Genomic DNA, 18,269 nt, shown 5'->3' with positions numbered 1-18,269 from the left:
TGACCTGTAGTCTCTCCAAATGTTGGGGAGCTGTAAAAACAGTAGCAAGCCTGGTTCACCAAATCTACCAGGAAAGACAGTTGCCCAAATGGGGAGACCTCCTGTGACATTACCATCATTTGCCCGTATGATGATACTTGACTACATCTCATATTTCTCTTGGTTCAATTATAAACTGCTTGACACTATTGTCTACTTGGCTATTTTATATCTTTCTTAGTAATTGGCTTATAATTAAGTACTCAACAAATAGTTGTTGAATTGGGTTCTCTTATAACATTTATTAGTCCTATTAAGTCTTTTCATGAAAAATGAATTTTTAAAAACTAATCTTAAAATGAGTTGAGATGCTGTTAAGATCCTAGGATAGACCACAGTAATGAAGACTACCTTACATGTTCTGGCATAGTCTCCTTTTATGTATGGATCTTCTCTTTTAAGCAATAGCACTTCTAATGTGAAACCACATATAATTTCACTTTTCTTCATTTGTAAGATTTTTACACAAATAAGTTCATAATTCAAACTATGCATTAGGCTATATACCCTAATCTTCATTATTGAAAATATGGTTACTGTTAACAGTGTAGGTATTCCATAATGTTATTTGATTCTGAATCGACTATATTTAACACATTTTTATTTTGCCTATAAAAGTAAGTTGGACAAGGTTCTCTTTCACCAGAGATGTGAATTTAAAACAAAGATGATGGTACAAGCACATATTTTAGGCATGAGTTTTGTTAAATGCAATATACTTCTAATTAGTGCTTATTACATTGCAAAGTTTAAATTGAAAAAAAAATAACTTCTTTGTCTCTCCCTTGCTTGCCAGGGTAATGACATAAATCATTTCATATGCTGCTATGTGTTGCTTTGCTCTAGGAATAAAAAATGGTCTAAGGGAGTAAATGCCATTTGGAGACATTTGTGATCTTGCTGAACTACCCTGGTGCCCAATAACCTACAGACCTTTAAAGTTCTCCATTTTTAAGCATGTCAAATTTAGGAAAATTTGGGTCATACTAAGCAATGATGAGGACCAGGATGTGCCCTTTCAGTCTTGAACAGGTGCATAGAAATCAATTTTGCTTCTGCCAAGCATGAGCAAAATTACTTCTTTTCTGATTTCATGTGGCATTTGAGGCATCAGGGATGTTGTGAAATATATGAGACATTTTATACGAAGCTCCTGTCCCCCCTGTAAACTATATGTATACAGATACATAGAGGCAGGGATAGATAGGGTGACTGCACACCAACACAGTCCAATTTGGGTTCACAAAAGTACAAGAAATTGACTTTCTAAGTATCTATACATTTTATGAAGGCTAGAACTAAGTTCATGTTAAGTGTTCTTTAATCTATCTGTCCTCTGAAAAGTGTGATTGAGAAAAAAAATTGGATAAATGAAAGTCATGTTTTATCTAAGGATTAGATCCTGTGTGGCTTGAAAGACCCCTTAAAACTATGAGTAGATCACAGATTCAAGAAAGGCTTTAAAAGTTTAGATACTGTAACTGTGATGGGCCAGGGTGCCCAGGTACTTGATGAAACACTATTCTGGTTGTTTTTGAAAGGGCTTGGGGAATGCAGTTAATATTTTAATTGGTAAAGTTTTCCCTCTATCATTGTGGGTTGGCCTCATTTAACCAGTAGAAGTTAAATTTAACCTCATTTAACCAGTAGAAGTCCTGAGTAGAACAAAAGGATCCACCCTCCCTGAAGTAAGATGGAATTGTCTACCTGCTGGCCTTCAGCCTGGATCTGCACCATTGGCTCTTGTGGGTGACCAACCTACTGATCCACAGTTCAGATTCAAACTTGCCGGTCTTCATAAATGCAGGAGCCACTTTCTTATAATAAATCAATTTTTTGTATATATACATATCCTTTTGAGTTCTTGTGGAGAGCTCTGGCCAATATAGTAACTGAGGAATTGTAGAAAAGTCACCTAATCTTTCTGAGGCAGTCTTTCCTTATCTCTAAAAAATGGAGATAATAATATTTGCTATTCACAGTTAGGATTCTATGTGATTGCACACATGAATAAGATGTCTAAAATTAATATACATTTCTGATTGTTTACAGATAGTAACTCATTTAACCCTCACAACAACCCAATGAGATAACATCCCCATTATAGATGGGGAAACTGAAATACACAGGTGTTCAGTAACCTACCTGAGGCTACATGGATAGCAAGTACTGCAGCAGAGATGATGTTATGTCTTCACTTAAACCAGTGACCACTGTCCTGGGCACTCTGGAGGGCTATGTGTCCTAGCCCACCTGTGTTGAGGTAGGGGTACATAACTGATTTCATTCTAATGAAATGCAGGCAGAAATGATGCATGTTATTTACAGTTCTAGTTATAAAAGACACCCACAGGTGTCACATGCCCTCTTTCCCATTCTGAGGCAACTGTAAGGCCAGTGGTTGATGATGGCAGAAGGGCCAGATCTAAAATCCCTGGGTCTCTGAATCAGTTGTTATTTGGAGAATTGTTTGCACGAGTTCCTTATCAGAAACATCAACATTGTGCTTTGCATAAATGAACAATGATTTCTCACTGAGTCAAGTCTCTGAGATCTCAGTGGTCTCATAGAGCTTCACTTGGACTATCTACTGGTGGGGGTTTCAACTGAGGCCTTCTAAATGTAGAGATTATGCCCTTAAGTGGTATGGGGTAATACATTTCAGCTCTTAGCATGAGAAAGGTACTTAGGAAATATTAGTTATAATTATTAGCTTACTTTCTGAAAGGTCTTCTTAACTGAAAATTAAATATATTTGGCTATTTGGTTTAAGTAAAGCTAAACAGGTTTCTTTATCATTGGACTTCTTGATATACACATTGAAGTGCATTATCACCTTAAAGAGAGGAGAGAGTATGAAATGTTTCTCATAATTACTTGTTCCATTGAACTTTTCCGTAAAAAATACTTTTAGGAAACTTGTTTAGATGCAGCACATATAGCAAGAACTGGAGCTAGACTTTCTGGGTTTATCCCAACTCCTCCACTGATAGCAGCATGACCTTGGACAACTTTAGTTTGAACTTTAGTTTCTCCCTAGGCAAAGTGGAGATAATAGTACCTAACTACATTACAGTATGAAGGGACTTAAAGGTCTGTCTGGAACTCCAACTGGCATGTAATAAATGCCCTGAGTATATGTACACACAAGCTAATGGTTTGTCAATTAATGAATATGTACCTTTTCTTGCCTTATCTACTGTGTTCTTGCTGTTCACAGTTAGGATTTTCTACTTTGTGATCTCCTTGAAAACCAAGGGTGCTTTTTTGATATTGGATCTTTACTATCCTAATGTGTGTGAATACTTACTAAGTATATCCTCAGTAGTGGTGGAAGAAGTGAGTTTAAAATAGATCTCGTTCTATGGTAGAAAGGCAGTAATCTGAAACCAAGATTTTTGTTGTCTTCAACAACATTCAAGTTAAAAAAAAATGCCCACCTTTGGGCATTATCATCTATAGATGCCTGGATGACCAGAGGTTAACAAATAACCCCAGTCAAAATTCTGGTGCTTTGTACCCAATTTAAGATAAATAGCAATTCTTTGTTTTACTTCTCTATACTTGGGCTAGGAAATTTTAATTAGGCAGCAGAAGTAGATTAAGGACTGTTAGCTTAGTTTTCCAACATTTTCTCAGAGATGTAATTGTTATCATTACTTTTTGAAATCATTAAGCACCAGAGTGTGCTAATCACAAGTTCTCCTTTGTGCATATTGGTTGTATGATTTTGGGAAATTTTAACCAGTATTTCTAATTGTTCAGAAGGGAGAGTTAGCTCAAACAAATGCAACTCGATGGACAAAAGGTCAAAATGAATTTTTTTAAAAAGACTAAGGAACAATTCCAGAAAAAAATAGAAAGCTGAAATTAGTCAAGAATTACATCGCCTGGAGAGAAGCGTCAACCACAGTGCTTTCAAGGCAGCAGTCAGGAGAGGAGGTAAATGAATACCAGGTAGAGTTGGGGGACCCCAAGAGTGGTCTTGCAGAGAAGTGAGGGATGCAATAAGGATATCTGGATTGTGCTGATGATGTAAGATACACATTTGAAAAGTAAAAGGTAATTAATCCGCAACCACATGTTGGCTTTGCATGTATCTCCTATCAAAAGAAAAGAAGAGGGCAGGGGGCTGTGGCTCAGTGACAGAGCACTTGACTAGCATGTGTGAGGCACTGGGTTCAATCCTTAGCATCACATAAAAATGAAACAAATAAAATAAAGGCAAGCAGCCCATCTACAACTACAATAAATAAATAAATAAATAAATAAATAGAACATTTTTTGTGCTGCAATATTTTTTCAAATTGGGATTCCCAAATTCCTGAGATGGAAGTATGTATTCCTGAGCAACTCAGTGATTCTGGTAGGACTTTTCATATATTATGTTTTCATTAGGATGACAAAACTGTCACCCCTTCCATTCAACAAATGGATATTCCAGATTATTTGTATGATTACATTATTGTATGGAAATATGATAGAATACTTTCACTTCTCTTGCTTTCAGTGTCTGAGTTTGTTGTGGATTTGTGAGGAGCAAATAGGCCAAATGAAGATGAAAATGAAATGTTCATGTCATGTGAGAATGAAATGATGTCATGATGTACTGAGCTAGGAGTTTGAGTAGGTAAAGGTGAGGGAAGAGTTTAGTTGCTACATGGAAAAAGGTTGACTCAATAATATTTAAAAATATGAATGTTTTGTGTCCATACTGTTTTTAGCGGGGACGTGGTAGAAATTCTATGCCACTTTGATTTCCCTTGCATCGTGACTTCTAGAAAGAATGTGTAGGAGGTAGATACCATTTTTATATAATGAGGGATAAGAGTAGAGGGTATCTGAACTTGACTCTCAAAATGGAGTCCTATGGACTCAATCCTCATAGATTATGGTTGTCAGGTTTATCTGGGAAGATGAGGTTGTTGACAGAATGAGGAAGATTCCGGTGCCTCAGCCTGATATGGACATGGAGTAGGACATTGGAAAGCTGAAGGAGTTCCGTGGACAGAAATGAGGGCCCTCTTCACAGTGGCAGGCATATGTTGACAAAATGTTTCTCCCTGAACATTGGTATAGGTAGAGAGTTTGGAGATCACAGAGTTTCCTCCTCTGTCCCACCACCGCTCTCCTACACCCCCTTCTCATGCATTTGGTACCAGCTAAGAACCACAGAATTTAAGTGCAGTCATGAGGAGAAGCAAGACCCTGCACTAACTAAGTTTCTATGCCTTCAGCAGATGATAACTAAAATTAGAAATTAAATGGAGTCATTGAAATAATGAAGAAAATGTTTCTCAGGTACATGGGAGATTACAAAGGTGCCTGCCTCTAAGTATTCATTAGAGACATACCAACTCAAAAGAACACAGACAATAACAGATCAGTCCCTATTCTTATAGTAAACAGTGATTTATTTTTTAATAAAACAATATTATGTGTCATGAGAAATTAATGCTAATTGGAATTTTATTGGTTTTATAATTTTGTTTTCTATTTAATTTGTTTTGGTTTTATAGTCATTTAAGAGCAACTAGAATTACCTTCAACTCTATGTTTGTCCATGTTGAATAGCACAATATGAATAAGTTACATAATGTAATTTATTCACATTATGTAATAATTTATTTAAATTATGTATAATTTATTCACATAAATTTAGTAGTCCATTATAATGATTTTTTTGAATGGAGTCAAGAATTTTTGAAATGTTGTGAAGATAAAGGTGGTAAATTTCAGGGAATATAGGAACATGGAATTAAGAGATAAGTACAGTTGGGTCTCAGTATCTGTGGCTTCTGTCTGCAAATTCAAATAACCTTAGACTGAAAATATTTGAAAAACATGTTGCTCAAGGGTATTGTGCAGTTATGTCTATGATGACTGTATCTATACTGAACATGTATAGACTTTTGTTTCTTGTCATTAACCCTAACAATATACTATAGCAACTATTTACGTGACACATTATGTTACGTACTAAAAGCAATATGGAGATTATTTAAAGCATATGGGAGGATGCACATAGGTTATATGCAGCTATGCATATGCCATTTTACATAAGGGTCCTGAGCATTGGGAGAATTTCATGCCAAAGAGAGGTCCTGCAACCATCCCCCATGGAAGGATGAATATATTTACCATTGTTTTCCATCTTTGATCAGGAATTTACTATCACTAGCTGCAAATAATTCCAATTAACTATAAAACCCATCTTTCAATGGGGAAAATATTCCAATTTCACTTGAATTTCATTTAGTAAGCATGCATTGGGCACTGCTAGGCATCAGAACCTGTGCTATGTACTGTGGGTATACAAAGATACAATTTGAACTGGACTCATGGCTTCAGAGTGAGGTTCCAGTTCTCAGTCTAAGCCTTGAGACTCATTATTATGCACTTCCTCTCTTGTGCTGGGAACCCTGCTCCCACCACAGGAGCAAGACCAGGATAGCCTGTTGGAGGGTGAGACCAAACCAAACCACACAACTGTCAAAAACAAGTTGGAGCAGAGAAAAGGGAATAGTGTACAAGGTCACCTTGGAAGGGAGTGCAGTCCACAGCACTAAGTGAGGTCAGTCAGGGTGAGGACTAGAAAAAGAGTATTGGGTCTAGCAGCAACAAGCAGACACCGATGACTTCTGAAAGGTGGTTTTTAGGGAATGAAAAAGGGTTTCTCCTATGTCATTTTCTCATAGAAAGAAAAAAAAAAGCCAACAATAACAACAACAACAACACACACACATAAATCCCAAATAAAAAAAGTTACAACAGCTCTAGTTTATCATCTCATTATCAGGCTCTGATAAGCATCTGTGATGCATGTGAAATTTTGGGTTGAAATGTAGGTGATCTTGTGCTCTGTCTCAGGAAAGTGGTTCATGCATTCTTTCCTGCTGATTGTGTTTGGTTTTTTTCTCCTTCATCAGGAGGATGTATTGCCTGCAAGCTCTGAGATGAAGTTTATTTCTTGTTCTTTGATATTCCTAGTAAGGGGCTCAGTGATTTCAAATGCCAAGATCATTGCAGTTTTAAAGCATTATCATTAGAGCTTATGTAACACATCTTTGGGGATAACTAGGAACATGTCTGCTGTGGTTTGAATGATGGTAACTCCTTCAAAATCCATGCTCACCCTTTAATCCCCAGTGTCACAGTATTAAGAGGAGTGGCCTTTAGGAGGTGATTCAGTCATGAGGACACCACCCTCTCAAGTGGGGCTCAAAGTTAAATGGAGCACTCACTTGTCCATCTGACTCCTGCCATGTGAGTACCCAGCAAGAAGGCACCATTTTGGAAGCAGAGAATAGTCCCTCATTCTTTAGGATTATCCATTCTAGAGGTGTTTTGGTAGAACTAGAAAGCAATAATTTGCGTGTATTGTCCCTAGTGGAGTATTATCCTCTCCTGGGGCTCGAGGGCCCAGAAAAAGTCTTGCATGGTTTTAAATTTGGCAATTTGATTGAAGGCATCAATAGAGAGAAGGAAGGAGACAAGACTAGAAAGCTCATGAAAAATCTTTTAGAGTAGGGCATTATAGATGCAAAAATCTTTCCTTTATATTGTATCCTTTCAAAGAAACAAACAAACCAAAAAAAAAAAAACCATGAAAAAAATTGCTTGTGTTGTTTTCCTTACCATTGACTTCTCATTGCTGTAAGATGAGTCTTGTCTCTTCCTTCTCTCTATTGATGCCTTCAATCAAATTGCCAAAATTTAAAACCATGCAAGCTTTTTCTGGGCCCTCGAGCCCCAGGAGAGGATAATCCTCCACTAGGGACAATACACGCAATTATTGCTTCTAGTTCTACCACAAGCACCACTGCTGCAATCTGCCTCAGTACACTCATCTTCCTGGCTCTGGAGTTTGGGCCAGGGGAGATCACAAGTTATTTAGTGCCAGGGACTATGCAAAGACCATCTGAGCCTGGACATTGTTGAACATGTGCTGTACCAATGCCCCCCGGTCCCTCTCCCTGTCATTAAAATCATGCTAACAGCACTGGCGTATACACGAGCTCATGTGCCCACGTGAGTGTTGCAGATTCTCATTTGTCACTCAGAATGACCCCACTTCTTTAGGGCAGCACTGAGAAAATCTGAACAACTTCTCTGGACCAAAAGAATCATTTATCTCATCCTAGTCGCTGAGTCTGAGAAGAGCTCTTCTCCCAGCCCTAGTTGCTCACAGGCTCCTGGGGGGAGTTCTAGGGAGGGAAGACCTGCAATCCAGTCTTTCCAAGTGTTCTTTTCTGTTAAGGTCTGTAAACAAGTAAAGATGGCGCCTGGCATTTTGCAGAGGGAGTGGTTTGTGAAGTAACGCCAGCGAGCCATGAAGTGTGGAGATTCCTTATTGGTTGACTGCTGTATCTAGTTTATGTTAATTAAGATAAGCTGTGTGGAATGTATATATACCCCTCCTGTCCTACAATAAACGGCTCCCACTCCTGTTGTATCAATGTACACAAGTTGCTCGTTACCCCCCGGTTAGTTTGCCCAGCCAGTGGCACTTTTCCCAACAGCAACAAAAATCTCTAGAATACCCTATTTTACCTCCTCATATTCTTTCCTCTACAACTTCCACTTTCACTCTCCCCTATGTTTATATTCCTCAAACTGTACCTCAGCGTTGACACCTCCCTGTTTGATATGGGTATTTCCACTTCAACAAAACTTTTTGAACACGTACTCCATTCCTCCTCTGCTGGGAACTATGCCTGAACAAGCCACGGTCTCTTCTCTGAGGAAGCTCCAAAGCACTTGGTTCTTAAACCCACTAGAGCAGAGCCCACCAGTGTGGACTCTCAAAGCAAGTTTGGCACTTGGACGTCTGTCTGGCATTGTACTTATCACCTGCAAGGTGCTCCACAAACACGTGTCCCTTTAATCCATTCTTAAATTTTTTTGTGCCTTAGTTTTTTCATCTGTAAAATAGTGCTAATAACCTTATTATCCTTGAAATTACACTAAGGCCTATAAAGTACCTGGAAAACAATGAGTGTTATGTAAGTTAAGATAATAAAATTATTATTCCATTCACCATGCTAGGCCCTAGGCTTAGAGCCTGAATAAAACAAAAATATAGTGCACTCCTCAAAGGAGTTAACAATTAACTATAATAAAGTCTAATTAATAAATAAATGAATTAAGTGTTTGTCTCATTGGCTTAAATTTCAACCTCCTTTCAATTCATTCTTTTTCTCCTAGGATAGAAAAATAAATGAAGCCTTTGGACACCTGTGACTATGGGGTGTTGGGCACCATTGTTTTGACTGGGGCAGGTTTTTATTTGAATCATAAAAAGGGATGACCTTCCTATAAGTTTGTTCATACAAATGTTTTATTTTTTATTTATTTTGGCAATGCCATCTATGACTTTTTGATGTCCTTCTAGAAAAATCCAGCATGGTTCTATTTTGTTAGAGCAACTCCCTTCTCCTATAAGGGCAAATCGGTCCTTGAAGGGTGAAGTTGGCAGGTCCCACACTGCAGTGCTCACTCCCTGTGTATTTCTGAGATCAGTCATTTAATTAAACTATGTGGAATCTTATTAATTCACCAGTGACAGTTTTAGCTAATTGAAAGTAAGCCACAGCGCTGATCTCATTTAGTACTTGTTGTACCCAAACTAATACCATAGGAGCAAAAATAATCACTTCCAAAGACTCTAAGAACAGAGCTTATATTTGAACGTTGTTTCCAACGATAATATATTTCAAACATGCTACCCATGTTATTCCCAAAGAAAAAGGCAACATGGAACATTTATTTCTGTATCTAAGGAGCCTATTTTGATAGACTGTAGTTAGCTCATTTTAGGTATATTTCAGCTTTGGAACTCACATTGTAAAGCTATATCAACTACACTTTTAAAATCAGACATAACTGATTTACAGAACGTTTCATATATTAAGATATAAAATTTGTTAAGTTCTCTCTCTCTCTCTCTTTCTCTCTCTCTCTCTCTCTCTCTCTCTCTCTCTCTCTCTCTCTCTCTCACACACACACACACACACACACACACACACACACACACACTGAAGCCATTATGGTCCTATATAACCCCTGTCCCTCCTCATACCAGCTCTATCCAGGTAACTGCTGATCTACTTTCTTTCTGTCACTATACATTATTTTGCTTTTTACAACATGTACTCTTTTGTCTGCTCTTTTTTATTCAGCATAATTATTTGAGGATATGTTCTTATTGTTGCATGTATCAGGTGTTAATTTTTTAATACTGATTAGTGTCTACTGGATGGATACACCACCTTTTTAATCCATCTACTTATTAATGGGCATTTGAATCCATTCCAGTATTTTGGAATTATAAGTAGAGTTATTTTCATTCGTAATACATTTTGTAATAAGTTTTTGTATAAATATATATTTTCTTTTATGTTTGGAAAATATTTTTGAATCATAAGATCTATATATATTTAACTTTTTAGGATACTTCCAATGTTTTCCAATGTCTTTGTAAAAATATTACATTTCTATGAGTAATCTATAAGTACTCTAATTCTCTGTCTTTTTGCGTGTTTGTCATGGCCAGCCTTTTAAATTGTAGCCCTTTTAATAAACACATAGTGGTGTCTTATTGTCATTTTAATGTGTTTCCCTCATGACAAATGATGTTAAGTGTCTATTTATGTGTGTGTTTTCCATTCTTATAACTTTTTCCCCCTTTTCTCCTAAGGTGTCTGTTTAAAACTTTTTTTCTTATTTTCTTCTTGGGTTTAAAATTTTGTTACTGAGTTTTAAGAATTCTTTATGTACCTGGACACATATTCCTTATCAGACATATGGTTTGCTAATATTTTCACCCAATCTGTGGCTTTTCTTTTTGTTCTCTTAATAAAGCCTTCTGTTTTTATCATCTTTTGCATCTTAGTGGCCAAAAGACCTGAAAAGAACAACTTAAAGGAGGAAGAGTTTATTTTGGCTTGTGGTTTCAGAGGTTCAGCCCATTGGTCGGCTGACTGCACAGCTCTGGGCCCAAGGTGAGGCAGAGCACCATGGTGGAAGGGTGTCGGGAGGAAAGCAGCTTAGAACAGGGTAACCAGGAAGCAGAGAGAGAGTTTTGTTACTAGGGACAAAATATAAACCCCAAAGGCATGTCCTCAGGGACCTACTTCTACCCTACTTGCCCAGTTACCACCCAGTTAATCCATGTCAGTAGATTAATTCACTGATTAGATTGCACTTTTCATAATCGAATCATTTAACCTCTAAAAATTCCTGCATTGTCTCACACGTGAGCTTTTGGGTAACAACTCCTATCTAAACCATCACAGCTTTCAAAGAACAAAAAGTTTTAATTTTGATGAAGTTCAATGTCTCAATTTCTTCTTTCAATTATCATGCTTTGCCTGGCTAAAAATTCTCCATCTAACCCAGAGTTGTAAGTTTTTTTCCTTATGTTTTATCCTAGAAATTTTATGATTTTCAGTTTTATATTTGTTTCTTTGATCCATATGAATTAGTTTTGGTACATGGTCCAGAGTATGGATTAAAGTTTATTTTTTGCAACCAAATGTGCCAGAACAACTTGTTGGAAGGCAATTATCTCTTCTCCTTTAACCTCTAGTACCTTGTTGGATAGAATTAAGAGTAGACATCTTGTCTTCTTCTTCTTCTTAAAGGGAATAACTCAATCTTTCACTGTTAAGTTGGATGTTGGCCATAGGTTGCTTATAGATGCCTTTATAAAAGTACAGGAAGTTCCTCTCTATTCATGGTTTGTTTAATTATTACTCTGAAGTAGCCTTGCTTTGCTTTATGTTCACTATTTTGCATCTGATGAAACAGTTGTTGTTTTTTCCATTGTGTTATTAATGTAGTTTATTTCATTAATTGCTAGGTATAATATTCCGGGTTGAGAATTTTTTTTCTTTCAGTACTTTATAAGTATTACCCTACTCTCTTCTTATTTGTATTGTTTCTTACAAGAAATCTGCTGAGTTACTTATATTTTTTTCTTTTTTTTCTCTGGTTGTTTTTCAGGGTTTTACTTTTAACACTGAGTTTGAGCACTAAGATTCTCATGTACCTTGATAGGTTGTGTGATGACTGGGATTTATTAGGCTCTTTAGTTACAGACATGTCATTTCCAATAAATTGGTAAAATTTTTGTTCACTAATTTTTCACATATTGTTTCTGTTCCTTCCTATCCTATTGAAATACTTCAATTGTTAGTATATTAGGCTGTTAAAATTCCAGAGCATTTTAATGTTCTATCCTACTTTTAAAAATAACTCTCTCTTGTTTCTGTTTCATTTCGGATAGTTTCTATTACTATCATCCAGTTTATTAATCATTTCTTCTGCAATGTCTAATCTGCTGTAAAATCATATCCCATGGATTTTCCTCCCTCATGTTACAGTTTTGATTCCCAGAAGTTTAATTTAAATCTTTATTTTTTTAACATTTTGGAATAATTATAATAATTGTTTTAATATCTTTCCTGTTAATTTTATCACCTGTATATATTCTAGGTAACTTCTCTTGACTGATTTTTCTCCTCTATGAGTTTCAGTATCGTGCTTATTTTCATGCCTGACAATCTTCGAGCGAATGGCATTTATATCACTTTTCCTTTATCCTTGCTGATTTTAATTTTAGAAATATTGTTGAGTTTTGTTCATGGATATAGTTCAATTTCTTTGAAACTTGAATTTTGAAATTCTGTTTTTAAGGAGGATTAGAGCTGGTTATAGTCTATGGCTAAATATTTCGAATTAATGAGCCCAACCAGTTTGAATCCTCTATTGAATCCTTTTTTTAAAAATTGTTATAAAACATTAAAGTCCACAAAGTTCATATAAAATGTAACTCATGTATCTATAGAATCATGGTGTTTTATTTTGTGCTTGTCTGATTCAAAGGCTCAGCTTTCATAAGAATATAGCGTGCTTGTGTTTAGATGCAGTCAATAGAAATGATCACAGAAGCACAGAAGAGACCTTAAACAAGTCAATGGTTGACTGGTTTCTACAAACTGAGTATGTGAAAGCATTGAGTACACTTTGGCCAAAATGCTGCTCCACATTCCTACATTTTGTTTTTTAAATTTTTAATTTTTCTTCTTATTTCATTTGCTACTTTTAGACATATATGACAGTAAAATGTATTTTGAAATATTACACCTACATTGAGTATAATTCCCATTCTTGTGGTTGCATATGATATGGAGTTTACAGGTCTTATATTCATACACAAACATAGGAAAGTTATATATGATTTATTTTACTGTCTTTCTTATTACCTCCCCCTCCCTTCTCTTCATTTTATTCCCCTTTGTCTAATCCAGTGAACTTCTAACTCCCTCCCCCTTATTGTGTGTTTGCAATCTCATATCAGAGACAACATTTGGCCTTTGTTTTTTTGGGGGGGATTGGCTTATTTCACTTAGCATGTTAGTCTCCAGTTCCATCCATTTACTGGCAAATACCAAAATTTCATTCTTCTTTATGGTTGAGCAATATTCCATTGTATATTTATATCACATTTTCTTTATCCAATCATCTGTTGCAGGGCACCTAGATTGGTTCCATAGCTTAGCTATTGTGAATTGAGCTGCTATAAATATTGATGTAGCTGCATCACTGTAGTATGCTGATTTTAAGTCCTTTGGGTATATACCAAGGAGTGGGATAACTGGGTCAAATTGTGGTTTCATTCCAGGTTTTCTGAGGAATCTCCACACTATTTTCCAGAGTGGTTGTACCAATTTGCAGTCTTACTAGCAATGTGTGAGTATACCTTTTCCCCCTCATCATCACCAACATATATTGTCATTTGTATTCTTAATAATTGCCATTCTGACTGGAGTGAGATAAAAATCTCAATGAAGTTTTACTTTGTATTTTTCTAATCACTAGAGATGTTGAACATTTTTTTCCTTATATGTGTTAACCAATTGTAGATTTTCTATACTATGGACTTATAGTGTCCCTGAAGGTTTCCAGTACTTCACAGTTTAGGGGGAGACAAATAATAACAACCAATGCAAACAATATAAAGCATTAAACCAAAGAGTTCCTATTACGATATCTGCAATATTAATTGTCACAATAAACAAAAATGATATAATCAGTTATTGCCTACGATAAGAAATGTAAGTTTGCAAAAAGGTTTACAATTTTGAATGGTGGTCAAGGAAAGAACAGAAGTGATGTAGGATGGGATGATTATAAAAGGGAAGAGGAGAAAAGATAGAAGGAACAAATTAAAGAGTGAAAGGGAGATCAACAGAGATTGTTAGCAGAAGAAAAGAGAGAAAGAGAATCAAGAGAAATAGATAAGCGAGAGAAAAGATATATATAAGGTAAAAATTTTAAAAATTAAAAATAAAAGAATAAAAAAACACAAATGAAATGTACTAATCAAAGATTCTAGTCCTCGAAGTACTGATCTATGAGAAATAACAGGCTTTAAAAATGTTAGAAATGATAATAAACAAATATGAATATGTATAAATGTCCATGAACCATTAAGATCACAATTAATAGAAAAAAGAAAAAAAACTTAATGAAAAGTTTGTTTCCTTTGGAATTCAATAGATTCTCAACTTCCTTTCTCAGCCACTAGGTGAGGTGGTCTGGAGTTCGATGCTTGCTCCACCCTCAGGTTGGGGTTGCTGGAGTGAGATGGCTAACTCTGTAGACGGAGCTCCTAGAGGCAGGATTTAGGTTTTGGTAGGCTCCAAGGTCTTCACTGGATGCCAGTTGGTCTCGAGATTTCAAATCACCACACCTCTAGGGTCCAGCAATTGCCAGTCCAGGCTGGAAGACTCCACCCCAGGGATCTCCACTGGGTTCCACTTATGTGGTAGAGGAGCCAGTTCTTAGTCCACTATGTCACTATGTCACCACGTTTCCTGATCTCAGGTTCAGCCTCCAAACTCAGTCACTCTGCCCTGACCCTTTTGAATTCTGGCCAGACACATCTGTCCCTGCCAGTCCTGCAAGCAGCCAGACTGGAGGGCGAGGTGGAGAGCCGGGTGGCTTTCCCACCAGTTGGCCCCTGTGTCAACCTCACCATGTTTGATTTTCTCTTGGTTACTTAGGCACACTCTATGTCGTGCAATATGGGTTTGCAAGGCCTGTATTTCAGGCCAAACTCAAGTGTGCCAGGAATTGACCACGCCCCTCCCCACAGCTGCAAAATTGTTTCTTCCTCTGTCCTTGCACACAGCCAGGAGAGATGTGGCTTCTTTCCCTTACAAGGATACTACGTAGTATGCCTTTCAGTTTAGTTGGGCAGTGTCCCTGATCTCTAAACTCTCCATACCAGATACTCCTCAGGTCTCCTAAAAATGTGGTTCCTTAAATTCTCTTATCCCTCACTTTTCTTGTGGAAGGACCACTCTGGTTGGTATCTCTGGCTGCAGCACTGGCTATGGTGCTCGGGATATCTTCCTGGTTTTATTATATCCAACCTCCTGAGTCCCTGATCTGCTTTGAATGTCCAGTATTAAATTTCAGTAAAGTCCCCTATTTTTTTCCACCCAACTTGCTGAGAAGCTGCCTATCTGCTTTCCTGGTTTCATGCCATGGAGCAGCCAGGAAAGTGACATTCTTTATTCTGCTATCTTGAAACCTCCCTTCCCACTTTGACCCCATCCCTCAAACAGCTGCCCCTTGCTCCTCATGAGGCTTAGAACCGTTTGTCTTTGGGAGACTGGACCAAGGGAAAGTCCTAAGCAGGCCATAGGAGGTTGGGACCACAGGGCAGGGGATCCTGGGGATCCAGGTGCCTAGATTACTAAGAGGAGGGGTGGAGCCTGTGGGTGGACAGTTTCTTTGTATTGTCTCTGCTCCTGTGGAGCTGGATGTAGCCAGAGGAAAACCACAGGCTTCTGTTTCCTGGATATAAGGGAGGGACTAGCCATGGCAGGGGATGGGGAAGTAGAAGACCGTGGATGCAGGGACACAGGTAGATGAGGTAAGCAGGCTGAAAAAGTGAAGGGAACAACATCTGATTAAATCATACGGCGGGATTCTTGCATTGGTAGTCCTCTTGGCTGGGGAGCCAAGCACACTGTGTGAGGGTGCCAAGGCGCTCAGTGTCCCATTTGAATGCGAGTTTCCTATTGTATTTGCAGTTGTATCATTTATCAAAGAACAGTATTTTAGTTTGTAGCAAAGCGAAAAAAGGGAACTATGATTTTCGGATTCGAACCAGTTGAGGAATTTTTATTTAAAGACAGACATCCTTAAATGTGTGTTTTAAAAAGCGTGCTTATAAAGAATTGCCAAATGAAAGAGCACAGGTTTTTCTTCATCCATCTTTGGAGATAACCTCCAGAAGCCTTGTGATTGAGGACCTTCCTGCAGGTTGGGTCTGACTGATGTTAAGCCTGTCACAGGCTTGAGCTTGGGGGAGGGGACTGAAGTCCCAACCTCCTCCAGATGTGTCGTCAACATTCCCTTTAGCAAGAAGGTAGAGTACAGGGAGGTTGCAAAGAAGCATTAGATCACCAACCATGGTGTCCAGAGTTCTGGGCCAGTGAACCAGCCTTTTACCCACCTCTAGGACTCTTCTGCCACCTCCTTTACACAGAGTTTCTTATTGCTCAGTTGAGAAAGCTCCCCTTCTGCTGCCTCTATTCCTAGGTCCTCAGTCCCATTCACTTTAAATAAATTCCAATATTAAAAATAAATTAATGAAGCCGTGACTCGGTCATTTGTTTAGCAAGTACTATTGCCAGGCACATAAAGATGACTTTCGGGGAAGGACTTCACTGTGGACTCTAGTAACCTGATCTGAACCCTTTCCTCTGCACTCTGTACATTAGGGACCCCAGGAATATATATAGGAGGACCATTGTGGCTGGCCAAAGGTGGCTTATGAAACAAGTGGAAGGTACATGCGTTACTTCCAATCTGGACGTAAACAAAACATCTTGCAAGATCTTTCCCCCTCTGCCTGTCTGGAAGGGCAGGACTATGTCAGGAGAGACATGTGATGGAAAAGCCCAGCTGCCTGAATGTGATAAATGCAGTAGGGTGGCACCTGCATTGGACCTTGCACTAGCAGGAAGAGACCTCTGTTTGTTAGGTCATTCACACTGTGATGCTTACCCCCACCGTGTCAGCTGGCCCTTGTGCAGCAGGTGAGGAGGCTGGGTGGGTTAGTTGCCATCTGAGTGCATGCAGGCTGCCATAACAGGACACCTTTTACCTGGCTGGTTCATAAACAACAAGATTTTCTTTCTCAGAGGCTGCAGAGGCTGGGAAGTTCAAGATGAAGGCAGATCATTGTCTAGTGATGGTCTGCTTCCTGCCTTCTCACATCATGGAAAGGTCAAATGCCTCACTGGGGCCTTGTCTGTAATGCACTTGTGGAGATTCTGCCCTCATGAACTAATCACTTTCCAAGGGCTCCACCTCCCAATACTGTCACCTTGGGGGTGAGGATTTCAACATGGGTATTTGTGGGGGACATAAGTGTTCAATCCACAACAGTTTACTGCAAGAGCTCCTACCTCTAAGGGACCCGATATATCTAGACTTCCTCATATTGGAAAATAAATGGTTGAACAGATGGAAGACCACTCCCCATCCCTCATTCATCTCCGGTTTCACCACTATACTCTTTTTTGAAGCAACACTTTTTAAAGAAGTCTGATTTTTTTCAGGGGTGGGAGGGGTGATACTGGGGATTGAACCTAGGGCCTTGTGCATGTGAGGCAAGTACTCTACCACCTGAGTTATATCCCCAGCCCCTGAAGTCTGAGAATTTTGCATTCACTTCCACAACTCTTTTTTACTCCTCAAACTATTCCAATAGAGTTTTTGTCTCAACAGTCCCGCCAGAACTGTGCAGTTCACTAATAATACCCTCATGACCAAATCCAATAGTCACTTTATTGCCTCTGTCTCAGAAATATCTGCCATAGTTACCTTCATTCTCCTTTAAAAAGTTACCATCAAATTCCATTATAAAAATATATAATGATATAAAGAAAAGGCAAGCTACTGTGAAATTCACCATATTTTATTTATATGTACTTATTTTTAGAAATAGCATCTCGCCATGTTGCCCAGGATGGTCCTTAATTCCAGTGCTCAAACAATCCTGCATTAGCCTCCCAAGTAGCCAGGACTTAAGGTGTGTACTACCATGCCTGGCTTGAAGTTCACCATATTTTCATGATGGCTATAATTCTCTGTAAAGTGGGATCACAATTATTTTGAAAATTTTCATGAGTGTTACTGTGTAG

The 18,269-nt window shown here is 38.1% G+C and overlaps 1 protein-coding gene across 1 annotated transcript in view; it reads left to right on the top strand.

The window, feature by feature from the left end:
* Positions 1-18,269, top strand: part of LOC144365147 (uncharacterized) — a 535,192-nt gene that overhangs the window by 221,499 nt on the left and 295,424 nt on the right. Inside the window, exon 4 of the mRNA XM_078015994.1 lies at positions 13,727-13,794. Coding sequence (XP_077872120.1) covers positions 13,727-13,794 — 68 coding nt within the window. The remainder of the gene's footprint in view (positions 1-13,726; positions 13,795-18,269) is intronic.

Source organism: Ictidomys tridecemlineatus, chromosome 6 (genome assembly GCF_052094955.1).
Source record: "Ictidomys tridecemlineatus isolate mIctTri1 chromosome 6, mIctTri1.hap1, whole genome shotgun sequence".
Classification (NCBI taxonomy): domain Eukaryota; kingdom Metazoa; phylum Chordata; class Mammalia; order Rodentia; family Sciuridae; genus Ictidomys; species Ictidomys tridecemlineatus.
This window is presented reverse-complemented; position numbering and strand designations above follow the sequence as displayed.